At 38.8% G+C, this 14094-nt stretch overlaps 1 protein-coding gene across 1 annotated transcript in view; it reads right to left on the bottom strand.

The window, feature by feature from the left end:
* Positions 1–14094, bottom strand: part of LOC126391882 (zinc finger protein 236-like) — a 65391-nt gene that overhangs the window by 25680 nt on the left and 25617 nt on the right. Inside the window, exons 12-20 of the mRNA XM_050046858.1 lie at positions 13833–13965; positions 11915–12175; positions 11557–11789; positions 10418–10519; positions 7836–7978; positions 7095–7198; positions 2536–2687; positions 1654–1830; positions 990–1293 (exon numbers count right to left, since the gene is read on the bottom strand). Of these exons, the coding sequence (XP_049902815.1) occupies positions 990–1293; positions 1654–1830; positions 2536–2687; positions 7095–7198; positions 7836–7978; positions 10418–10519; positions 11557–11789; positions 11915–12175; positions 13833–13965 (1609 nt within the window). The remainder of the gene's footprint in view (positions 1–989; positions 1294–1653; positions 1831–2535; positions 2688–7094; positions 7199–7835; positions 7979–10417; positions 10520–11556; positions 11790–11914; positions 12176–13832; positions 13966–14094) is intronic.

Consider the following 14094-nt stretch of genomic DNA (forward strand, 5'->3'; position numbering starts at 1 on the left):
CCTTGTTAGAGCTGGCCAAAGCTACATTGTGATTAGCCAGTCTGTGCTTGAGGGGTGGGGCTTAGTAAAGGGTCAATTAAGTGCTCAGACTTCACTGTTTTGTCTTTTAACTTCCTGTTTACACCAGAAGTGTGAGTGTGTTGCATTGCTTACATTGACATATACTGCCTCTGATCACCTTTACATGCATTTAATCAAATATCTGACCAGCTTTACAAAGTAACGGACAGTGTGAGGGACTGCCAGAGCTGGCAGCAAATAAGAGACTTTCCTCTACTGCAGTCTGACAAACAAAGAGGAGCTAATTAGATCAGTTCTCCCACACATCTCTGGGCTCAGCTGATAATTTGAGTGCTTTAACAGCCATGTAAACTAGTCAGAATGTGTTGGTATTTGTGTATTTTTATGTTTATGACAACATAATATAATAAGTTGTCTGAGTGTGACTGCTCAAAACCAGAGTTAATATAATATTTTTTCATCTAAACCACAGTGTGAAAGCAGAGACTCATCTGGTTGGTCACATGATTACAATCAGTCCAGTTTTCCATGACACTGGCATATTATCATGTAACAAGCTAATTACATTACATAATATACTTTAGTTGGGTGGGAAAAAAAGTGTTTAATTCATGCTGCCCAATCAGATTCCAGAGCAAGGAGTTACCATTAGATCTCTTGAAACTTTTCACCACAGAAACATCAAGCTTCTGCTAAAACACACTGTAAGCTAGGTTGTAAGATAGTTAATGGTGAACGTAACTTGCGTCAAAGATGGTCTTTTTAATCCTACATGTTTGGTGTGTGGCAGTGTATATATATATATATATATATATATATACCCAAGTTAAAAAATACTAGAATTTTCCTCTAAAGGGATTGGATAGCAATATTTTCTACATATAAAATGTATTCATTGTATTCAATCTTTGCCTCATACAGACCAGAGATGAATTTCTGAGAGAGTATAAAACAGGTGTGATATTTACCTGACGAGGTCACTAGGCTTCTTGAAACTCTTGGGACAATAACTGCAGCAGTTGGCAAACTTGGGTTCTGTTTCCAGTTCCACCGCCTTGTCTTTGATCTCGCTGATCCGATCCCTCTCAGCCGCTGACTGGGCGAGGATCCGCTCCGACACCGAGGCCTCCTCACCGGGATCCTTGGCCAGCTCGGCCGCCTGCTCCTCAGTGAACGTGATGATTTCCAAACCTCTTCTCTTGGACTTTTGGTCCCCTTCCTCATCCTCTTCGTCTTCCTCCTCCTCGACGTCTTGACTATCCATACCTATAACTGTGAGGATATGGGTCTGTTATCACTATTATCACTATTTGAGTAAAATACACATTTATCCCAACAGCAGATCATTTCCACACACACAACTTTACTTGAAACCTTAGATTAAATTGTAGAAACACCATCAAACCTTATGTCCAATAATTCAAACACAAAAATCAATCTGTTGCATGCTGATAGATTTTATAGCCTTTCCCCTTTCCCTTCTTTTATAAATCAGTTTTATAGACATAGAAATTTTGTTTAAATGTTTTCAAACTTTTCAAACAGCCCTCCCAACTATGGAGATGCAATGGAATTTTAAAGACCCTGCATATCATGTAATCAAACATCCGAATGTTGTCAAGGCGTCCTTACTTTGTTCCTCCACAGCATGCTCCTTCTTCATATGCTTTTTACACAGCAGGCTGGTCCGGAAGGTCTCGTCACACATGGCGCATTTGAAAGACTTGATGTGGATAATCATGTGGCGGTTCAGGCTGCCGTTGGTGGTGAATGAGGCGTCGCAAACATTACACTTAAAGGGCTTCACTCCTGTCAGCGAGAGATGAGAGAGGCAGGGTTTCACATGGTGTCTGTACGTTTCATAAAGTTCTATTTAAAACTTTTTAGGAGGTTTTACAAGAGAAATTTACATTTTAACTTTTGGTAACTTTTCTCATACTGCTTATTTACCTTATGCTAAAAGTCAGCAAAAAAGAAACTTCAATGTCAAAGACGCATCGTCTCTTTATTTGCTTTTTTTTTGTTCTAATCCTCATTCATTTAATTTTTAAAGCTAAGACTTCTACTAACTGCTTTGAAGATATTTAGATACATTGTAAAACTTTCATTTTAGTCATTACCTTAATCAAACTTTAATTTGTTCCATTAAGAGAACTATGGGTATGTTCTATTTTCCACTCCTCCATATATCTTGAATTACACAGACAGCACACCGTAAAAACTGATCGTGGGAAGCGGTGATTTAAAGGTTCCTCCAAGTCTCATTTCAAACTTTTTAATTTGTAATCGTGGTGCGAATGGAATGCACGACCAGGCTTTAGAAGATACGGCAATAATATTTTTAATCACAATGTACCACTTGGATTCTAATCCTTTAATTATTCCAATTTAAACACAATGGATTATGATATATTTAATAGTGTTCGTGACCTTTAAAGGCTTTAGTTTCTAAAATGTAATTAATGTAGGAGGATACTTGAAGACTGTTCAGCAGTTGGTATAAAGTGAGCTCACCTGTATGTGTATTGAGATGGGACTTCAGCACGCCGGCTGACACAAAGGCTCGTCCACAGAGGTGACATCTGTATGGTTTCTCCCCAGTGTGGGAGCGCACGTGCTGCTTCAGATGACTTGACTTCTTGAAGCCCTTGTTACACCAACTGCATCTAAAGAAGAGGAACAAAAAGCCTATTATTAGGGTCCGGGCAGCTAAGCTGCCAGGACACTATTGTAATCCTAGGTATTCTTCTTCTTCTTTCTTCTTCTGAGGAAATCACACTTCCCATGGGTGAAAACTCACCAAACTTTGCACAAAGGTCCGGTCTCATGCCAGATATCGTAAAACTCAAGCCAATAGTCCTGATGGTGGCGCTACAGCAAGCGTCTAAAGTTCAAAACTTTGAAAATTCATAACAAATCAACCATACATACTACAACTTCACAACTTTCATCAAACTGTAGCCCCAATACTGAAGAAACGTTTGTACACTTAAACCTATTAAAAATGATGAAGTTCATCACTCTGTTTTTTTTTTTTTCAAAAACTGTAAAACTTACTAAACCTATCTCCTCCCACAATTTTTGCTCAATTGACACCAAACTTGCTACAGAGCATCTTCAGACTGTCCTACAAAAACTATGTTTCTCAGATTTTTGATTTATCAAAAATTGAGCCTACAGTGCATCAAAATGTTTGACTGTAAACGGTACTGTAAACATATACATGCAAATTCTTGCTAAATAAATCTTCAATGTTCATGAAAAAAATGACAAAATTCTAGAGTCATGGTAGATGATGTGTGGCAAATTTCAGAATTTTATCTCAAAAACTGAATTTTTGACAGCATTTTGAATTTTGCTCTAATGTGAACAATTGGAGTCAATGTAAAAATGGCAATTTTAAACATCAGTTTTTCACTTATGGAGCAAATCAATCATTGTTACAAACAAATTACCAACATCTCCATGCTGTCTAGATGCAATATGTGTATTTTCAGATTTTTGTTTCGATAACTGAATTTTTTACAGTGGTTTGAAATCTGCTTTTCCATGCATGGACGGCTGCTAAACCTGCACGTCTGGCTTAGTCAATTTGTGAAGCTACACATGAATTGTCACTGACTAATTAGCTCAGTGAGATAGAAATTGATTCTTAGTCTCAGAGGTTGTGAGTTCAAGCCTCAGCTGATGCAAAAGGCAGATTGTGTTGCTAAATTCAATAAGGTCAAAACACATTGGGCTGACGGAGGACGTGGTTTATGTTTACTGGAAAGAGAGATGAACGTCCTTCAACTGAACCAGCTGCACTTTTCAATTTATTTTCAATGTCACATCTCTGGCTCTTCATCTGTTCAGCAGCTTTCAACTCTCCTATGAAGGATACGGTAACACAGCATGTATACACGTTTATCAAATGTCAGATTGTGTTTCCTTCATAAATTTCAAACTAAACTGAATTCTTCAAGGACTTACTCATGAACCAGGATGAAAGATTTCAAACATGTAGAATTCAAACTACACTAATGACCCATCTGCCTCACACCAATCAAAAGAACACTCATTTTAACTCTGGACAGCACTCACTGTAAACACCACCGCCTTTTGCTGTTGCTTATTTGGTGCATGGGCAGGTATGGGCAACTGATAATATGCTGTGTGATGTTCTGAAACTTTTTAAATTCACCTTGAGTTCTATCCTTTTAAAAGAAAGTTGGGGAGGATATCTACAACTTTTGTATTGAGAACAAAAAAGACATAAAATATGGGAAAAAACAGGTTTATAATTTGGGTCTAAAAGTTGAAAATACTGACTACATTATCTCGTATTTTTGGCTGAAGCTTTAGTTTAAGTATCTAATTCAGAACTGTCTCATTCCACTTGACTTCAAAAGAGAAACAAAGGTCAGATGTAAGTGCTGTCTTTACTTGATGTGCCTGCCTGTTTGTTTTCTTCCTGTAAACTTCCCTGAAAAATCTGTAGGGCAAAAACCATCCCCATGTTTACCACCCACATTCACTAGACCTGTATAAATATGAAGCTGATGTCAAGGAGAAAAATATAGTGTGTGAGAATGGACAAAATTGTTTTTGCTATTCCTTTCCATAGTTCCACCCTGTCAGAGTGGTAAATCCTGACTCATAGGAAAATATTGGATATGGATAAAGCAGACGATGTACTGTTTTATATTTCATTCTAGTCAAATTCCCCTGCATGAATTAGAAGAATTTCATACAAATGTAGATGAGACTTGTTTTTTACCTTCTACAAAGTTGTTAAAACTAAACACTGATTATTACACCTTAGTTGCCTGGGCATACATGAAAGCATCTCTGAGGTCTCTAAATGGTATCGCTTTATCTGGGGAAAAGTTTGAAATGAAAGATGCAGATAACAAAGACAGGTAATGTTATTAAAGGCAGTAATTGAGAATGGTGTAAACAATGCCTTTTATTTCCCTGGGCTCTGCGTTTATGATGGTGCCTATCATTAATTTGCTTTTAAACCCCTGAAAAAGACTCTTTTGGATGTTAAAGAGCTCACGAACACATTACAAACACTGCAATGAGGGAAAACTAAAAGCCAGCAAACCGACAAACAGTAATAAACCGTTCTGTGGTACATCTAATATAACAGGTAGCGGCTGTTAAGAGATCATAAAAACAATATGAAAACATTGGTTAAACTTCTTGGAAGTACTTCAGAGAGCTACAACGCGATTATAAACCCATTATTGATGCATCTTGAGCATCAGTATGTTTGACTTCTATACATGCTTAATGTTTTCTCACTGTGTTATTACTGGCTACTTTTAAACTCACTTTTAACAGATGAATTTACTTGCATAAAGTGTCGTTCTTTTCCAGGACCATTTTCTATTCAACTATACCCTAGCTTTTAAACCAGGTGGTGCCAGTCGGATTGTATCCACCTCAGCCATCCTCAACAAAACTGATGAAATAACGTAGCTTAGAACATAAACACAGCACACATGTTCACTGTTCGATCCTACATTAGCAACCTTACAAGGCACAGGAGGCCTGTCAAGTTTCAGAACAGGGGAAAATGCCAATATAGTGTGTGTATGGAACCTGCAAGTCCAACAACAGATATCGTCAAAGTTCAGAAGAGGTTGTTTCGCTTCTCTGAAACCAAAAACGCAAGAGTAGGGATGTCAGACATGGATTGAACAGCGTGGAGGACCTCACTTACAGCTTAGTCCATCAAGGATCAACAAAAACTCCACTGTTTGCTCCATGGCATCAAGCTTAGCACGTTAGCAAAGAAAGAAGGTTCAATGTAAATTTCAAGTTACTGGCATTCTAACTTTAAGTTACCATACCATTTGAGGCTGTTTGCACTTTAAACAAATGGTAAAGCAGAATAGCCTGTTATATTAGCTAGTTTTGTTTTCCTAGTAATGGGCTAAAACAGGAATTGGCTAATGACAGCTATAAGGAGTTTAACTAAATGTTAGTGTAAAATAAAACAAACCCTGCTGTGCAAGTACATTGTTTTCCTGTATGCTTGTCCCTCACATGAATTGTTACGACGTGGGGAGACTGACCCTTGCATTGGGACTGGTGTTTTTCCCTCGATTTTGCTGTCGTCTTCATTCACAATACTTATATTGTGAATGTAACTCATAAATGCATATGGTAGTACTTTCTGTCCACTTCTTTCAGATATTTCAGAACTATTATAGGAATGTACAGGTCGGCCTTACAAAATTGTTACAGCCATTCATGATGTCCACAATTTGGTTATTCATTTTTCTGCATCGAGACATAATCTTTCAAGAGAGCTGCGATACATCTAAGAATCAATTTTTCCTCGACCCCTAAAGGTGTCCAAGAGAAAAGACAAAGAGTAGAGTCGCAGTTCATGTCCAAAGATGGTAGCACCTTTTAGAAAGAAAACCCTCGCTGCAACACCTCAGCTCATCAGGCCAGAGTGCCACGTGCAATCAGGCCTAAATGGTGGAAAGAATTCCACTCCTGAGTTACCCTTAGTTTGCTGCTCTGAGAGCACATTGAAAAAGATGCTTTGCATTGATGAGACACAAGTGAAGTCTTTGGCCTGAATGCCAAGTGCTTTGGTAAAAAACCAGGTACTTTCCATGGCATGGTTACTATTACGTCTGCTGGGAGATGTGGCTATGACAGCATCAAGCCATGAGATGCCTTGATGATTAGTGAGAAAGGGGGGACAATGAACAGAGCATAAACAACATCAGAACTGGCCAAGATTCACTTTTCAGGACAACCTGAATTACTAAGACAAGATGACACGAGCATTGTGAAAAAGTGCCCTCCCAAATGCTGGAATAACATCACAGTTCACTGCTCTATCCATTCTGACAGAGTTTAAAAGGATCTGTAAGAATGACATATAAAAATTGCCTTTGGGAAATGCAGGTGCAATGATGGCAGAGGAAGAACCAGATGACTTGACGTTCTAATAACAACTGCTGTTGCTTTTACAGAGGGTTGGAATTGGTACTTTCTAAAGCCACTTGCACAGGCATATACAGACATGGACACACACACAGAAAAGAAAAAACTCTGAAGTAAACCTGTATGCTCTCTTGCTGTTGTCCTCGCTGTCATCCTGGTATTCCTGTGTTTCAGTGGTGAGCTGAAGCTCATCCTGACTGCTCTGCTGGAGAAGCCCATTTGTCTAAAGACAAATAAACAAGATACAGTCAGCTTAATGCAGATAGAAATACAGTTTACAAGACAATATTAGGGTCCAGTGTCTTGTGTTTGGTTTAGAGGTCTTCAAATCAATAGTTGGACATTTTGGGAAATACTGTTATATGCTTACTGATATGAAAAGATCAATTTCAGTTTCATGTCCTGCAATAAATCCTACCTCCATGATGTGTTGATTCATAAACTATTTATATTTGTTATTTGAGATGGTGGTTAGTAGTAAGTCCGAAATGTAAAGAAAATACGGAGAATTAGGTCAATGAAATAAAAACCTGCTAGCCAGTGAACTACATATTAATGATAAAGCCTGGCCATTAATTAAGCAGATCTTCTCATGAGTCAGTAAATTAGCTCTATCTATATTCCAGTGCACTGAGTTTCCATTATAATTGCAGGAAGATCAGTTCTTGTACCATCAATACGCAAATCTATGCAGCTACTTGCTCCAAAATTTGATCTAATTCTCTACTCTAAAAGGGAGTCTGTGGTGGAAATTCTGAACTCAGTTTTAAATATAATTCTGATGCTGTGAATATATCCACTTTCTACATCTGAGAACTGAAGTCCAGGGCTAAGGGCACATGTGGAGGCCCAGGACTCACCACCTCAGCGCTGGGAACATGGAGCAGATTCGGGGGGTGGTAGCTGGAAGACAGGGCCTGAGACTCCAGGGTACTGGAATCCTGCAGCTGCTGGACGGTGGAGAACTGGGACTGATTGTAGCTCGATTCAGTGATGGTGAAGCCTGGAGGGAGTTGGCAAAGAATAATCAGTCTCTTGAGTTATGGATCAGATTCAGTGGTGCTAGCACTGGCTGACTGAAATACTGACTTTATAAGGAACTGGGAAATAAAATGGCTATAGCAAAACAGTTTTTGGCTACAAAACTTTAAATTACACATATAAATGAAAGATACTGTAATGCAGTTATAAGCAATGGATGGATTAAAATAAAAACACTAACACTAAACCTACAGGAGGCAAAATACCTGATGAGACAGCATTTATGAGCAAAAGTGAATCTACAACAAATGCAGTTAATAAGTCAATAAGGCACAAATCTTTCTCCTAGCAAAAATAATAACTGGCACCTACAAAATTTAGGTGTGCATGCATGTTTATCACATCTCTGCACAACACAGCAAAACAGCAGGCAGAAACTTGGCCCGTCTGCAGGGAGGATGGTTTTAATTGATTTTAAATTACTAAACTTAAAGTGCAATACTATCATCCATTAAAACTGTTGACTAATGACACTGACGACTGAACAACAGAGGGATTACAGCCTGCAGCACAAAGACGCTAGATGATGTAGAGCCTTGGGTCTGTTAGTGTTAGAAATCTCTGTGTAAACTATGTGGGGGAAAAAAAGAATAAGTTGACAAGTAACTAGTTTTTGGATCAAATATCTCTGTGTATCTATATTTATTGTTTTATACGCTCCTTCCCAAGTGATTATGTGTGATAATAATAAAACTTGATAGTAGACAAGACAGAAGACAGATTCAGACCATACTTCATTTGAAAGTCATCCCGTTTGGTGTTTTAGTAGTCTAAACAATGTGTTGAGAGAGCAGTTAAGAAGTCAACACAGGTCTTTTGTGCCCAGTGGCAGTACATCATTCACAATGCTGTCTGCTGTAAGCTGTCTGGCCTGTGTATCTTTTACTAGTTGTTATTGTGCAACTAGCTTCCACTGTGGTGATTTAAAGTTATTGCATTACATTCACTGGCAGACACTTCTGTCCAAACTAGATTATTTATCTAGGAGCTTATTTATGGGTTGAAAAAACAAAAACTTGTCTTTGAAATTCTGTGTTTGCATATTCTGTCTAAATCTAACTGACAGGCTGTTTTTATACAGTTGAAATTTATTCAACATTTCAAAGCGGATGATTTTAAATTAACAAATTCAAACTGTGCCTACAACTGAATATTTCAGAACAAAAGTAACTACTGAATAACGCACAAAGGAAAACAGTCCAAGCTCCTTTTTGTGATTTTTGAAACGTTAGCGCTTTGACAGTCTGGTTGTTCATTATTCAGAACATTCTGTAGCTGTTTAAGAACTACTAATTTTGCTGCAGACCCACTATGTGAACCTCATACAAAGCACAGCATGTGCACACATGAACTGCAGCAATTTACAAATCCAGACCCTGTGATGAGCAAACAAAGTAAGTTAAAATTTACAAAACAACACATAAAACCTCAGGCATCACTGATAGAACATAATAATGCGTTACACATGGCAGCGGTAAACTGGGAGTTAAAATATGATTAGCTGCTTAAGTGTCCTCTTGTCGAGGCACATGTTTTGTGCCTATGAAGCTTTGATGGTACTCGAGGCCATATGGCCTCGTCTCTAAAATGATGAAATTCCAGGTCTTTTCTGAGCAGATAAAAAGGCTGTAGTGCCTTCTGAGAGAATGGGAAAGGTATTTCTGCCTGACAGATGTTTGCTGTCAGTGTGCTACACTGCCCATTATTGTGATTCCACAGAATCCAGGCTGCCAACAATAACAGTCAGTTATGCCAACTGGCTGGGACCTGTGGTGGGAACTTGTTGAGTTAGTTGGTGGGAGTAAAGGAGCAACCATATGTTTGAAAGCACTCCACTGGATTACGAGTTATGCAAAGTAGAGGGAAGAAAGAATGGAGATGGCGCATGCACCATCTGTGAAAGTTTCTTGTATCTCTCTGACTCAATTCGCAGTTGTGAGAATTTCAGTAAGTATGGCTTCACCCCTCAACCAACATCTGCTGTCTCATTTGACAGATGAGTGAAGCTGACAGAAACTTTATTCTATCATTGCTGTTTTTCTTTTAATTGATTTCTTTTTGACGATAATCTAAAGCAAAAGATTTCATTACAAAGGTGGTTTCTTGAGGGCAACATTTGCACACTGCACAGTTTATTAACAATAAACACTGCAGGGTAATTACTGGAAAGATAATGACTTGCTACAACTCATTGTCTATTCACTGTTCAATCAGAAGACATATGTTTGGTACAATAGTACACAAGGACTTTCTACTTATTAGTCATAGATAAGCACACACTCAATTGTGTATTCTCATGCATTAGGGACACAATAGTTAAAAAACCGATTCTGCAGGGAAAAAACAGATGAAGATGCTTCCATGAGTGAAATCGTAAGGCAGAAAGCGTGTGTTTTTGCACCTTGTGTTAGAGCTTGCTGGTCAAAGGCAGGCTGAGGAAGTGCTGGTGTCTCAAACTGGCTGATATTCTGAGGCAAAGCATGTTGGGTAGTCACATACGAATCTGTCATCACAGAGAAAGAAATGCACAGCAACACAAGTTATTTAAAAAAAGAAAGAAAGATTGATAGGGAGGACATTTAAATGTTTCTACATCTAGGTAACGTTAAAGGGACACTTGGGGAAACTTTAACCTGGATCCTGTTTCCCCATGTTTTTATATCATTTATATCATACATTTTTGAAACTGGTCCAGTATTGAGCGAGAGTGCTGAAGCCGGCAGCCACGAAACAGGCTGAAATGAATGCTTTCGTGCAATTACACACCATCAATGTACGTCCGCTGCTGGTGCAATTTTAAATGTTCTTTTTTTCCAATTAATCACTTAGACACAAAAACATAGGAAAATAGGGTCCAAGTGGAAAAATACCTAAGTTTCCCTCTAAAAAAGTACTTGAACAGCACACTACTTAGTGTAACTGCTCTGCTCTTGTCGTTATTTCTGTTTCCATGTTTGATGGTGTTTGCCCACTGCACTTCCATGGGACACTACATCTTTATGAATCCTTATATTCTTATATAAACTACACAATTCATCCTGCATAGTCATGAAACTGTGCAAACTGATAAAAGGTTTTTAATAAAAATAAATAAAAAATACTTTATAACCGTGAGAAAAAAATAGAGGTTAGATAAGGTGTAGCTTGGTTGCTGTAGCTGCTGCATTTGGGAACAATGTGAAAATACTGTATTCTATGGACTTGTCTCTCCTTTTACATTTTAACAATGTGCTGCATTTGTATGGAGGGAAAATGTCAGTCTATGCACTATTAAAATGTCATTAAATATAGAACGCTGAGGTCAAGAGGACTGAACCTGACCACAAAACATGCATTTTAAAACTGCGGTAGTTTTAGAAAAGCACAAATCCAACATCTTTCTGCCATTACATTTTTCTTGCTCCTTTTGGTAGAAATCTGGTTGAGTTTCCAACAACAAATGTTAACAGTTAATCCATAAAGATGCTCTTGTCCTATACACTTCACTTCATCTATGATATAGCACTGCTGGCACCCCACTCTGGCCCCTCTACTGTTTACCTTCTCCTTGTACAAGGGGTTGGTCAGTCAGAGGTGCCTCCAAAGTCACTTGTTGACTTCCATTCACAACTTCTGTCTGGCCAAGTCCCAGCATACTTTGCTGCTCTGCTGATGTAGCAGTTGGTTGCTGGAGGGTATCTCCATCTATTTCCACCTGTATGTCATGGGCCACCGTGCCCCCTCCTAAGGGATCATCTGTTGACTGGGGCTGCAGCTGCTGGGCCAGTTCATACCTGGTTTGGCAAAATCAAGAAAAGCAGGAGCTTAGATTTTAGACTTTAGTGTATTATTATATATTTACTAGGATACTGTGGTTTGTTTAAAACGTTGTTGCTGTCCTCGCTGACAAAACCCAAACCTGTGTGTCTTCATGTGCTTCCTGCAGTTGGGTGATGACTTGAAGGTCTTTTGGCAGTAGGGGCACATGTAAGGTCGCAGGTCACTGTGGGTGGTCATGTGGCGTCGCAGACTGCCGCTGGTGGTGAATGTTGTGTCGCACATCAGGCACTTGTATGCCTTTAGGCCTGAGTGGGTCCTGATGTGGGCTTTGAGGACTCCTGAGGAGGCGAAACCTCGACTGCACTGCACACACTTGTACGGCCTTTCTCCTGTATGAGACCTTAGGATGACAGAATGATGGGAACGCTAAGTGACTTAGACATGACATTGCAGTTTCAGTATTAAGTTTAAAGTGGGAGACAAAGTATACAACAGCAGCAGCAGCAGCAGCATTTTAATAAAACATGCAAAGTCAAATATGACTTTTTGAGAGTTAATGATAATTGAAGTGATTTAAAGTGTAGTAATATTATGTACTGAAAACCTAACATTTTTCAGAGGATAAACAAAATGAACAGTAAACATTGTTATCTCTCCAGAACAAGGTGGAAAGTTACTATGCATAGTCGGTGTGAACTGTCAGGACAGTTTATTACTTGGCCAATTTGAATCAAATTCACTAACATTTTATGTATTTATGCTGTTGCTGGTTTATCAGTGAATCAAGGGAACTGTCACTAGTGACAGATATGGGTCCTCTGTTTGAGTTTCGAGCCATTTATCTAAATCTGTTGACAACAAAGGCGAATGAAGAGGCGTAGCCATCTGCAAGGATGACAGCCCCATTATTTAGATTACCGCTCGATATTGAAAGGAGGACAAATGCTGTAAGTCTGTCATAATGCATAGGCTAGAAAGTTCTATGGAGATACATAGGTAAGAGAAGCTGAGTGATTAGGCTATTTATCATTCTTATTGCCGCTGTTTCAATATCCTGTTTCAACTGATAGGGGTAGTTTAAAGTGACTTTAACAAAGACCTTGTACTGTTCATTTACGTCAGGTATTAAAACCATCTAGTGATGTAATGGTAGATGTCTCCCTTTAAATACAGTGTCTGATTTCCAATAATAAGAGTAGTTTAATAGGTTGATTTGATGAACACCACCCAGCTGCTTCTCCTCTATCCACCAACTACTCTCCTCTGTCTCCTCACCCTCTCTTGCCTCGCTTCAATTTCATCCCACCTTCCATAATATTTTCTTTATATGCCAAACTCATAACCTAAAGTAAAATTGCCAACTGCAGCATAAAACCTCTTTGCACAAATATTTAGACTGAAAACAAGCTACAATATTTAAAATGGTGTTTAAGACTTTTTAATACGTTTTAAGGGTCTTACTTGTGGCTTAATTGATTTATCACCTTTTAATCATTTTTAAGACTCCACGGACAGCCTGCATATAGGTGAATCTATTCTCTGTTAGACACCTGTGGTGAGGGACACCCTAATGATAAACTGTCTTTCTCTTGGCCAAATATTCAAATAGAAATTTTGGTATGGGAGTGGTGGAAAGGGTTTAACCACCATCGGTGGGTTCATCCACCAGAAATGACCACAAAAACATGAGTTGCATCAGGGATGGTTACTTTGACCGGTTAAGGTTATACTTGTTAAACAGAACCAGTCAGTAGCTGTTGGTTATGCCTCTTTTTGACGGCCCCACTGATCTGTGGTGTTCCCCAAGGCTCAATCCTTGGGCCCATTTTGTTCTCTGTATAAATGCCCCCTTTAGTCATATTATCCATTAACGCAACATTCAGTACCACTGTACCACCTAGAATTCGGTCTCTCAGAAAACTAATTTTATTTAATATCACGTATATGAAGGAAACGTATCAACTATCAGCAGATTAATTAGAAAATACTTGTACAGGCACTCATACTGCTTCAACCCTGTTACATTCTGTGGTGGACATAAAATGAAGAAGCTTTACCTGACATGCTGTTTTAGATGGCTTGATTTCTTGTAGGCCTTGCTACAGAACTGGCACTTGTATGGCCGGTCACTGCCCACCACCTCAAGGTACTGTTGAAAAGCCAAGCGAGGATTTTGGGATGGGATGAGGCCTGTTAGGCAACACGTGAACAAGCAACATGTGTTCTGTTTATAAAGACATTTCATTTCTGTGCAGAGCCACGCAGCCCACATGAAGTAACACAAAGAAAAGAAAACAGCTGAACAATGCATTCAGCTTC

Source organism: Epinephelus moara, chromosome 6 (assembly GCF_006386435.1).
Source record: "Epinephelus moara isolate mb chromosome 6, YSFRI_EMoa_1.0, whole genome shotgun sequence".
In the NCBI taxonomy this organism is placed as follows: Eukaryota; Metazoa; Chordata; class Actinopteri; order Perciformes; family Serranidae; genus Epinephelus; species Epinephelus moara.